The 12,387-nt window shown below is 42.3% G+C and overlaps 1 protein-coding gene across 1 annotated transcript in view; it reads left to right on the plus strand.

Annotated features, from left to right (window-relative positions):
• Positions 1-12,387, plus strand: part of Lrrk (Leucine-rich repeat kinase) — a 540,691-nt gene that overhangs the window by 388,654 nt on the left and 139,650 nt on the right. The window contains exons 22-24 of the mRNA XM_080286185.1: positions 5,930-6,100; positions 6,568-6,646; positions 10,306-10,530. Coding sequence (XP_080142311.1) covers positions 5,930-6,100; positions 6,568-6,646; positions 10,306-10,530 — 475 coding nt within the window. The remainder of the gene's footprint in view (positions 1-5,929; positions 6,101-6,567; positions 6,647-10,305; positions 10,531-12,387) is intronic.

Genomic DNA, 12,387 nt, shown 5'->3' on the forward strand with positions numbered 1-12,387 from the left:
TCTCACTGCACACTCTGTGACTTCATTCCTCTCAAACACCATAACTTTACTTTTGTTTACATTAACGTTCAGCTTCCTCCTCCTACACACTGTCCCAAATTCATTCACCAAACCTTGCAACTCCCATTCATCTTCACTCAACAATACTGTATCATCAGCAAACAGCAACACTGGAAGCTTCCAAATCTCACCCTCATTCATTAGGGCCACCCCCACATCCACTGCCCTACCTTGCACCTCCTTTACAACCCCATCCATATATATATTAAACAGCCATGGAGACATCACACACCCCTGTTTCAGTCCCACATTGAGATCAAAGAACTCACTCAGCTCACCATCCACTCGCACCGTAGCCCTAGCTCCCTCGTACATACTCTTCACAGCACTCAACAATTTCCCCTCCACTCCATATATTCTCAGTACCTTCCACATATCTTGCCTATCTATTCTGTCATAAGCTTTCTCCAAGTCCTTGAAGGCAGCATACACTTTCCTTCCCTTCTCTAGATACTTCTCCACTAAACATCTTAGAACAAATATCTGATCTACACACCCTTTTCCCTTCCTAAATCCCCCTTGTTCTTCTCCAACTAGCTCCTCTGTCATATGCTTAACCCTATCAATGAGTATTCTACCATATATTTTACCAGTCACACTAAGAAGACAAATACCCCTATGGTTACCACATACTTCTCTCTCCCCTTTTCCTTTGTACAGAGGAACAATTATACCTGATTTCCAGTCCTCTGGAACCCTTCCCTCTTCCCAAGCCAATCTACACAACTTCCATATCCACTCCACATCGATCTCACCCCCATACCTAAGCATTTCACCACACACTCCATCAATTCCTGGGGCCTTTCCCAGCTTAATCTTCTTCATCGCTTCCACTACTTCCGACCTACTGATCTCTTCCTCCCTCCTCTCATCTCTTCTTCTCCCAGCCATTCCCCAACCACTTATACTCACACTGCTCTCACTCTCTACATTCAACAAATCCTCAAAGTGCTCCTTCCATCTCCTCAATTTCTCTCTCTTCTCCACCAACAATCTATTATTCCTATCTTTCACTCCCCTACTATTTCCCCTTTCACACTGCCTTACTTTCTTTACCTCCTTCCAAAACAATTTCTTACTCTCCCTCCATTTCACACTCAGATTCCTCCCAAACTCTTCATCCACTTTCTTCTTACTCTCCTTCACCAGTCTCTTAACCTCCCTTCTCCTGCTCACATATACCTCTCTCTTCTCTCTCTCATCTTCTCCCCTACCTCTACTCGCCAACCATTCACCATATGCCTTCTTCTTTTGTTCCACAGCTCGTTTCACCTCATCATTCCACCATGCTGTCCCTTGCACACCCTTGCATCTCCTCCTCACTCCACAAACCGCCTCACACGCTGCGCTTATCTCTTCCGTGAATATCTTACATACGTCTTCCACCCCTTCCATCTGCTCTAGCTCATACCTTCCCAATCTTTCTTCCACTATGCTCTTATACTCTGTCCTTTTCTCACTATCTTGCAATTTCTCCACTCTTCTCACAGGAGCTGCTTCCTCCTGTCTTCCCCTTCGTCTCCTCAACCACTTTCTTTGCAGCTCTACCTTGGCCATCACTAAGTGATGGTCCGAGACTCCATTCCCCCACCCTCTCCACACCCTTGCATCCAACACTTGTCTTCTCATTCGCTCATCCACACACACGTAGTCTATCATTGCCTTTCGTTCAACAAGTTCACCATCCATCCTCCTCATTACTCTCCATGTATACCGGTGGATCATCTTATGACGAAAGTAGGTGTTGGCTGTTGCCAACCCCTTACCAGCACAGATGTCCACCAAAGCACTACCATTCCCATCTACTTCAGCTGGCACACCCCACTGACCAACCACTCCATCCACTCGTACATTCCCAACTTTGCCATTCATGTCTCCAATCAACAGCACTCTCTCGCTCCTCTCAAACTTGTCCATACATGCTTCTACTCTCGCCCAAAACTCATCTTTCACTCTTGCCACTCGATCCTCTGTTGGAGCATACACATACAATCGCCCATGCTTGTATACCTACTTTCATCCTCACCCATACAATCCTTGCACCCACTGTTCCGTACTCTCTTATATTCTCCTTCCACTTCTTGCTTATCATCAGACATACTCCCTCTCTTGCCCTCTCATTCTCACTGACTCCCGCACATATACCTACACTGTGTTCCCATTCTCTCACCCTTTCACCTTTCCATTTAGTTTCAGTCAATCCACATATATCCACTTTTGCATCCTCAAGCCCCTGGACAATCTCGCTCTCTTTCACTTCATCATTCACTCCTCTCACATTCCACGTTCCTACCCTCAGAATGTCCTTTGTCCGTTCCTTAGTCGTCAACGTATGGTCCGTCCGGGTCCGAGGCGCTTTATTTGCTTTTTTAGTTAGTTCTTTTTACGGGGTGGGGCACTAACCCACCACCAACCCTTTTAGTCGCCTCGTACGACAAGCAGGGATACTGGGGGAGTATTCTTGAAACCCCCCTACCCCCAGGAAGGTAAGTGCCAGAACTAAAGTTTTGCCAGAAATCGCTCCCCAAATTCAGCAGTATTCTTTTAGTTATAACAGTGGTGTAAGTGTGGTTTTCAGCTGTACCTCCTGTGAGGTTGTGCCTTTCAAACCCAATCCTTGCAACGGAGATGGAATGAAAATAGTGCTTTAAGTGGAGAACAAATTTCATCCTGAGATGGTGCTTACCTCTCTTCTGTTACACAGTGTCTCATTTGTTCTTTGGTTTGATTGTAAAGAAGAACATAAAATCATGATCTTCACATACATATAGTAGTGATGTACAGTTATTAGTGTTTACTGTGCCCAATAGTGTTTACATAATGTTTAAATAATTATTATGTGGTATTGCTGTAGAATGGTTAAATGCTGATAATGTTTGTCACCATACTTTTTTTTTTTTTTTCCCCCGTTTCATTCTCCCCGGCGTGAGTGAAATATTTATTCATTTTTAGTATGATTTTTACTCCAGTTTCCTTCCAACAAACCTTGTCCTCTTATATGAGTCAGTTGTGATGGGGAGAGGAAGGGAGGTGGTGATAATTGTTATAACTAACTGAAAACAAAATAAAGTTGGAAGAAGTACAGGAAAAAAATGAAAGAAACATAATGTTAGAAACAGGTGGTACAAATCGATTGAACATTTATTTACAGCAGGCTTTTACATATACAAAGAACTCTCTCTCTCTCTCTCTCTCTTCATTTATGCAGGTTTGCACATATACAAAGAACAGTTTCTCCATTTACAGCAGGCTTTATATATAAAGAAACAAGAGTTTCTCTCTCTCTCTCTCTTTCTCTCTCTCTCTCTCTCTCCATTTACAGCTTTTTTACATATACAAAGAACAGTTTCTCCATTTACAGCAGGCTTTATATACAAAGAAAGAACAGTTTCTCTCTCTCTCTCTCTCGCTTTACATACAAAGAAAGAACAGTTTCTCTCTCTCTCTCTCTCTCTCGCTTTACATACAAAGAAAGAACAGTTTCTCTCTCTCTCTCGCTTTACATACAAAGAAAGAACAGTTTCTCTCTCTCTCTCTCTCTCTCCATTTACAGCAGGCTTTTACATATACAAAGAACAGTTTCTCTCTCTCTCTCTCTCTCTCTCCATTTACAGCAGGCTTTTACATATACAAAGAACAGTTTCTCTCTCTCTCTCTCACGTCTTTTTTTTTTTTTTTAATGCAACGAAGAAAGAACCAAAGGCTTGGAGCCTACGAATTGCTCTCACCAAGTAAAAGTAAAAGCACGATAATACCCAGATTCATGATTCATTTCGAGATGCCTGGACACACTGTGTTTAAAATTCTGGAGGTCATAGGCAATAGGGAGTACAGACAGGAAAAGAGTTCCAGAGTTGACGTTTCATACATGAAGGACTGGGAGTAGCAATTAATGCATGCATTAGAGAATTGGACAGAGAAAGGAGGAGAGTTTGCTGCTAAACGGGTGCTACAGAGCTGCTGTAGTGGTGGAGGGATGCAACCAGGCAGTTCAAAGGATCAGTGACCATTGAAATAGCGATAGGAAAGAGGTATAGGTGCCACAGTGTGGCAAAGAGGTAGGGGTTGAAAGGAGCCAGTTAGAGGAGGAGAGTTAATGAGATGAAAAGCCTTTGACTTCACCTTGTTGAGAAGAGTTGTATATGGGGAGCCTCCCCATGCATGAAATTTGTACTCGACACAGGGGCGAATAAAACCCTTGTTTGAAATCAGCAACTGTGCCCACCTGCCTGCCTGCCTGTCTGTCTCTCTATCTGTCTGGCAGGAGGTCATGAAGCATATTCATTCATGTTTCTATACTGCTACTAAGCGCAAGTGCAGTCAAAGTGAGGGATATGACATAACTTAGACAGCAGTTCAGAAGAGAGGTACAGTCAAGTCGCCTATGGCGGGGACTTCTGTGGAACGGTTTTCTATGACACGGCAAGGTGCCAGACTCAAAAAAAACGAACCATGCCCATAAACTACCTGTGGCGTGGGTGCGGCAGGGTTTGAAACACGTGGGCAAATTCCCCTGGAGGCACTTTCCCATTTGTAAACAAAGAAGATGGCGACCACTTCAGCTCCATACTACAAGTGCTGCAACTGTGGACTTTTTTCCTCTCATATGAGGAGGTTAAACCTCACCAAATTCATTGTGTTAAGTAATGAAACATTAAGATTCTTTGATATTGTGACTAGTTTATAGATTTGTTTGTAAAACCGCTATGAACGGGTTAGTGACGAAGCACCTATCTCTTAGCCAAGACGAAGTATAATGCCTCCCATCATCATCATCACATATATAAGAATGATTATTAATGTGTTAAATGTGAGTTTTGTTGACACTTGGGCATACAAACCTTATCAAATAAACTTCTTCATTCAGTGCTTGACCAGGCAGCCTCCGCCATCTTTAATGTTTTGGTTGGTCAGCTGATCTGTGTCTATTTGGCCGAGCTCTTTTTCGCGTGATCTGCAGCACGTGGTATTGCCCAAGTAGACACAAGGCTGATCACCCTCCTGTTTTTTGTGCCTATTGTTACATGTAATACATGCATTGACTGAATGCTTGATTGTGTCTGTGTGTGTGTGAAGCGGGGAAAAATGGGGAAAAGTGGGGTGAAAAGGGGGACTTTGGGTGAATGTCCAGAACCAAATTTCATTTTTCCCATAGGTTTAGTTACTTGTATGGCATGGTTTTCTATGGCACGGGCTTGGTCCAGAACCAATTAGCCGTGCCTTAGTCGACTTGACTCTACTTGTAAAGCATTTTGAAAACCGTCCTAAATTTTCGTATTGCCAAATCAATTGCATGGATCACCGGTGGAGCAAATTCATATAATACTAGATACATCAGTAGAACCCATGTGATCAATCTCTTCCAGACTAACACTTGGCATTCCATTCAGGTACATCAAGTACACTCTGTTCCTCACAGAAAGTGAGACATGTGGCAGAAGAACACAGCCAAGACTCTTCAGGTGTAACACCATGCTACTATTGTACTGTACAATGCAGTATAGTGCTTACAAGTGGACCACCAAAAACTGGACTGGGATTTGAGAGCAAGCCAGGCAATCCAGTTAAAACATTCAGTATGAGCTCACCGTAATCTGAATTAACCAATAAATTTTAAAATGTGTATGGATAGCTCTTAAGCACTTTACAAGTACAGCAGTTACAATACCTCCCTTCCTCAACTGTTAGCCATATTAATGCATAAATCTCACTTCTTTAACATCGTTGTCGGGTACCAGTACAGAAGTGTGGCTCTTTCCTTAGTGTGCCTGACAACTGATATAGGAGCAGTTCACCCATGATCTTGAACTAGAAACTTATCAGTAAATATTTTGTTCTTTCTTTCACTTGTACCCTTTCTTTGGTATAGGCACGGGCACCCAACTCACCGGTGTTGATTGTAGGAACTCATTATGATCTAGTAAAAGAGAAATTCCCGCCATCTTGGAGTGAAGACCTCCAGCAGATGATCCGAGACAAGTTCATCAACGTCATTGATGCAGACAAGTTGGGTCTACCCAGGGTACTCGACACCATAGAGGTGTGCCGTTTGTGTATTATACTTTGTTGATAATGGTAGATAGGTACTGCCTAGATATGTCTTGTTATTCTTAAAAAGATGCTAGGCTCATATGGACAAATTTACATGACTCCATAAAATGAGTTATGTTAATTGAGTCACTGCAAGATAATCTACCTTTTTTGAACTACCTTAAAATAATGCTAAGACACTCCGTCTCCCTTTTCAAATACAGTGTTTATTCTTTAAAAGTATACTGTGGATGGTGTCTGGTAAATAGTTACTGTACCAAAGATCTTTATTTACTTTAGGTATGCAAGACTATTTTGTAAAATGATTTTGCATAATTTCAAAATAGATTACTTGAAAGCATTCAAAGGTGAATGTAATTTCTGTTTGTATAATTTAGATGTCATATACTGATTACATTTTTATGATGTTATTTATAATATCATACATGTTATTAATTGCTGTTCTGCATTCATCAGGTGAGCTGTAAGACCAGACACAACATCAAGCTTTTGTGTAACTTAATATATGACACAGTCTTCAGTCTCAAAACACCAGGTGAGCTTTTTGTGTTCATGGGAGGGTAATTAATAAAATCATATAACATCTGTGTTTGAAGAGTAAAACGTTATTACTGAAAGCCCCCTAAAGAATAAGGCTTAAGGTGCATGTAGGTAATTGACAGTGTTATGTTGAAAAGTAATAATGATTTTGTTTTTAATAACTAGAGCACCTCATTGGCTTACCATAAAGTAATCAAGTAAGTTTTGCCTCATCCTCTTGGTATGGCTTAATTAATATAGTGCATCCAGTAGGTAAAGTATTTCATACTGGGATTTAATAGTTATGAATACGAGCTAGTTTCTCAGAGACGGATGTATGTGTTTAGCTGGTATCTAAGACTATGAAATGTTCTTGTATTGTGCCAGTTGCAGTGTGTGTTTTTGGAGTTCTGATAATAGCAAGAATAGTATTTACACTACCACCACAGTGTGGCCCATATACCAAAGTGCTTCATTGACGTTTCACAGTGTTAAGTGCATTAACTCCTTAAAGACTGCAATTATTTCAGGCAGGTACTCCCCCCCCCTTGCCACAATTCGAGGGTATTTTGGCAACTTTCACCAAGGACAAATTCATTGTGTTTTGGCTAAAGAGGAAGAATTTACACACCTGACAACGCAATCCGCACCCCCGTAGGCCTAATGGTTACCGCACAATTGTGCATCAAAATTCAAAAAAGTTTATGATGGTTACCCCTCGAAAGCAGTCTAAAACATGAAAATTTTGATAACTACCTATGTTTCTTATTGAAACAGGTCATTTCAAAGTGTTTTGTCTCACCAACCATGAAAACAGGTGTATGTAGGTGTGGGGAGATTACTAGGCTGTGGGGAGATAAAGTAGGATGTGGGTAGTAGGCCTGTAGGTACAGGGGATGGAAAAATAACCAACTTTTTGCATGGAAAGAAAACATTTCAGTGTGTTCTGCAACATCTCGGTGGCCTGATACCTCTTGGGGGTCTGTAGGGGGTGGGAGGGTAACGAGGGACAAAGAGGGAGGGATGGGGTGGGGTTTGGGGGAGGCACAAGGCTAGCAGGGTGGGAGGAGGGGTGAGAGTGGGTGGGAAGGGACACGGGTGGTAGTGGGAGGGGTGAGAGGGGTGATGGGGGACAAAGAGAGAGCAAGGGAGCGGGGTAGGGGGTGGCACCGATGTGGCCCTGAAGGGGGGGTGCCCCCCAGCGCCCAGGTTGGTCCGATCCCCCTTCACGCCATGTCAGGGGTGAGTTCTCATTGGCCTGAAGCCATGTACGTCATAATCGGGACCGAGAAAGCGCTCCACGGTTTTCTACAAGCCCCGCTCAGTTGATGCGATTAGGCTATTTGGCATAAAACTCTCATTGCATCAGTTGATGCAATTAGGCATTAAGGGGTTAAGTGGCATGATTTTATATATATATATTTATATCAGCTTATGCTCCACAGGCAAGCTTGGATGAAGTAGAGAAGGATAGATTCTGGGATGACCTAAAGCATGTAGTAAGTGATATGGGGGATGATGAGATTGTAGTTTTGGGAGGGGACATAAATGGTCATGTAGGTGAAACAGCTCAAGGATATGAAGGAATACATGAGGTGCATATGGTACAAGAAATGAGGAAGGGGAAAGGATACTTGAGTTTGGGGAAACAATGAACATGATTGTGCACAACACATTTTAGAAAAAGAGAGAGAACTTGATTACATATGAGTCTGGGGGAAATAGCTGTGAGATAGACTATTTCATGGTCAGGAGAGCCGATAGGAAGTTAGTGAGGGCTGTTAAAGTTATAGGGAGCGAGGAGTGTGTGCTGCAACACAAGTTATTGATATGTGACATGGTGCTTAGGGAGCAGGTGATCAAAAAGAGGACCAGTGCACCAAGGAGAAAAATACGGTAGTTGAAAAACCAAGCAGTAAGGGATGCCTTCTACGGGGAGATGAAGAGACTGGTGGCTGAACAGGGAGATGTTGACAGAAGTGTTAATGAGCAGTACAGAACCCTCAAGAACAACCTCTTGAGAGTTACTGATTCAGTGTGTGGATGGACAAGGGGCCCCCCCTTAAGACATAAAGTGACTTGGTGGTGGGATGAGAGTGTAGAAGCTGCAGTTGAGGAGAAAGGAAGGCTTTTCCAAGAGTGGAGAAAGGATGATGGCAGAAAGGATTACTTGGCTGCCAAGCATAAGGCAAGAAGAGAGGTGTACAGGGCAAAGTCTGAATCTCAGAGACTTTTACTTGATAACCTAAATAATGGGGAAAGGAAGAATATATTTAAGGTGGCAAAACATATGAAGAGGGAGAATAGGGATATCATAGGTGAGCAGTGAGTGAAGAATGATGAAGGAAAGATAGTGGTGAAGAGCGGGGATATTAATGATGCGTGGAGAGAGCCCTACAACCAGTTGTTGAATGAGAAGTTTGACTGGAACAGGGAAGGTTTGGAGCCAGCAGATCCAGTGTTAGGCCCTTGGCCTTTGATTGATGCTGCCACTGTGAGCAGGGCAATAGGTAAGATGCAGGTGGGGAAGGCAGCAGATGTGTCTGGGTTGACTGAAGAAATGTTGAAAGCCTGAGGAGATAGAGGAATGGAGTTAGTCACTGATTTTATAAATACAATTATATTTGAGTGTGTTGTCCCAGATGATTGGCTAAAGAGTGTAATTGTAAATGTGTACAAGGGGAAGGGTGATGCCCTGGAAAGAGAAAATTATTGAGGCATAATGCTTTTGGACCAGGTAATGAAGGTAATGGAGAGAGTTCTAGAAGGTATGATGAGAGAATGAGTGAATATTGATAAGATGCAGTTTGGATTTATGCCAGGCAAAGGGACCACTGATGCCATATTCATTGTTCAACAGCATCAGAAAAAATATATAGGAAAGAAAAGGGAACTGTACTTTGGTTTTGTTGATTTGAAGAAGGCTTTTGACAGTCCCAAGAGAGGTGGTGAAGTGAGCAGCAAGAAGGCTTAGGATCGAGGAGTGGCTGGTTAGAGTGGTTATGGCCATGTTTGTGGGTGCATGCACCCAGGTAAGGGTTAATGGAGTTTTGAGCAATGAGTTTTACGTGAATGTTGTTGTGTATCAGGGATCAATTTTGAGCCTCTTGTTGTTTATTATGGTACTTGAAGCCCTCTCATGTGACTTCAGAAATGGACTCCCTTGGGAGATGTTATATGCTGATGGTGTTGATTGCAGAGAATGAAAGGGAGGCAGAGGAGAGATTTAGGAAATAGAGAGAGGGTATGGGACACAAGGGCTTAAGAGTAAATTCAGATAAAACAAAAGTTATGGTATCTAGGGCTGGGGATGGTACTGTTGAAGTTCCATTGCTACCAATAAAGCTAATTTGCCACTTTTTCCCAACTTCAGCGCTGTCACTTTACTGATTGTATAGAAGTTGTGATATTTTGAAACATCACCAACATATAATGCCATTTTGTGCAAAGCTGCTTCACTTAATATTGTTTTATTATTGCATGTAATTGGTGATGAATTGATATCTTTCATTACAGGTGATTTTAAAAAAGAAATAAGTGTTTTTAGTTCTTTTAGCCCTTTAGCAATGAGCCACAAGTATGTCTACTGTATTGTAAAGTTTTTTTAAGGTATCATTTTGGCATCACACATCCTAGACTTTAAATGAGGAATAGCTAGTTGTATTTGTTTACCAGGGAGCAAAGAGAGACTACTGGAGCAGCGCATTCCTGCCTCATATCTTGCCTTGGAGGATGTAGTGGGAGTGCTGGCTCTGGAGCGAAGGGTTCAAGGCCGTGACCCAGTCTTGCCTGCTGACCGCTACCACACCCTTGTCACACAAGAGATGGCTACCAGAGCACATCGGCCATTCAGGGACATTGCCGAACTCAACCAGGCAACTACCTTTCTCCATGAGAATGGTGGGTTTATTATTTTTGTAATTTATTAATATACATCATTTTTCCAGCATCATATGTTCCAGCACCTCTTTTAATATGAACAAAATTACTAGAGGGCACCTGAAATTCCTGTGCCTGCCAGATTACTTTATCAGACGGCCACAACTAGTGTTGAGTGTAGCATGTGATCACTGGGATTACTTATATTGCATTTCTTGGTGGTGATCTCTAGGTGGTCATCCCATCTTTCCTGTCACTTTTTATTACTCTTCTTTCCTTTTCTGATGGCTTTACATTGAGCAACAAACCTAATGGTTTCCTGTAAGCCAGAAAACCATTTACAACACTGGGTGGTAACAATATAGCCAACCCATATGTGTTCCCAACATATCAGCAAGTGGGTTGGCGAAGGCTTAGTGCTCCTCTCCTCAAAACAGTTAATTCAAAGTCAGATGACCATCCCACATGGGATTATGGCCTCTCTCTCTCTCTCTGCTTATTATGCAAGCAGAATTGTCTAAATCGCACGTTTCATAATCACAGATTTATGATATGCGGCAACATCTTGCAGGTTTGCAACATCAGTAAATCACAGAAATTACACGAAATTCACAGATGCAGCCTCAATAGTGATGTTCTTCCGATACCTTGTGTAATATGCACCACCATTAACTGAAGTCCGCGCATTTGGCAGGCATAAACCAATCATAGTCAGCATGGCATTTACTAAACCAGTCATATTCAAGTACAGTATAGCACTTACTGTAAGCCAATCACAGCACTTCCCCCCCACGCCAGGTATGAACGTTGCAAGTGTATGCTGGTGGTGGCCAGTTTGATGTAGGTTTAGGTGCAAGGGGGGCAACTTTTGCGAGATGGCAGACCCATAAGTAATATTTCACATGAGATTAGTTATTTCTAAATCGCAGAATTCTCAAATCACAGCATGTGCTCAGTACCGTAAAGCCGCAGTTTAAGAGATTCCACTGTATATCCTTTGCAAATAATGTGAATGTTACATTGATAACACACAGATGAATTTGCTTAGTGAGACACATGAACTTCACTGGATTTGCATGTCCACTGTATATTTGGAGGAATACTGGACAAGTAAACTCTCATTTCTTCTTCAGCCTTTTCTTACTTTTTATGTTAGTAAGCATTGAGAATCCCACTTCACACAGAATTTTTAGATCTTTTTTTGTATTATATTTGAGTATTTGTCCTCAGTGTGATTCCAAAAGTTTCAAGTGGCATTTCCATGTACTTAAGAGTTAAAGTTTGGTCATTATGGATGTCTGTTAGCTCCTTTTCCTTACAGAGACTAAGTTGCTGGTTGTTTTATTGATCATGAGTGAATGGATTTCTCAGCCAGTCAGCACATATACTTGGGAAATAATACTCACTGCTCTTGTCACTTCCTAAATCATCGTCACGGACAAGTTATGGGGATTCAGGCACTACAAAAGTGCTAGGCTGGGGAGACAAATGACAGGGCAGGCACTGGGGGTGGGGCTAAGGCAAGGTAGTCAGTGATGAGTGTTTGGGGTGACTTATTAATTTACTTCACAAGGGGACCCCTCTCCTTCCATAAGATGAGGTCAGTATCCTTCTGGAGGGACTGCAGCTTATCTATGTTGTGCACCACATTAGCCTGTCCATGAGTCATTTGGTGATCTCCAACACCTGGCTTAACTTCTGACAAGAATGTTGTGACTTGGCTGCTACCGATGCCTGTTGTATGGCTTCAGATGCCAGACATTCTTCCTCCTCCTCAACCTCTCAGTGAGACTTGATTGTTATTTTTGGAGTAGTGTCAATAATGTGAAGGATGCCATCATGATTGGTGGCAGCTAAACCTTCCTTAGGTGCTTACTG

This window comes from Coenobita brevimanus, chromosome 14 (genome assembly GCF_032717465.1).
Source record: "Coenobita brevimanus isolate Jiangsu-jjx chromosome 14, ASM3271746v2, whole genome shotgun sequence".
In the NCBI taxonomy this organism is placed as follows: Eukaryota; Metazoa; Arthropoda; class Malacostraca; order Decapoda; family Coenobitidae; genus Coenobita; species Coenobita brevimanus.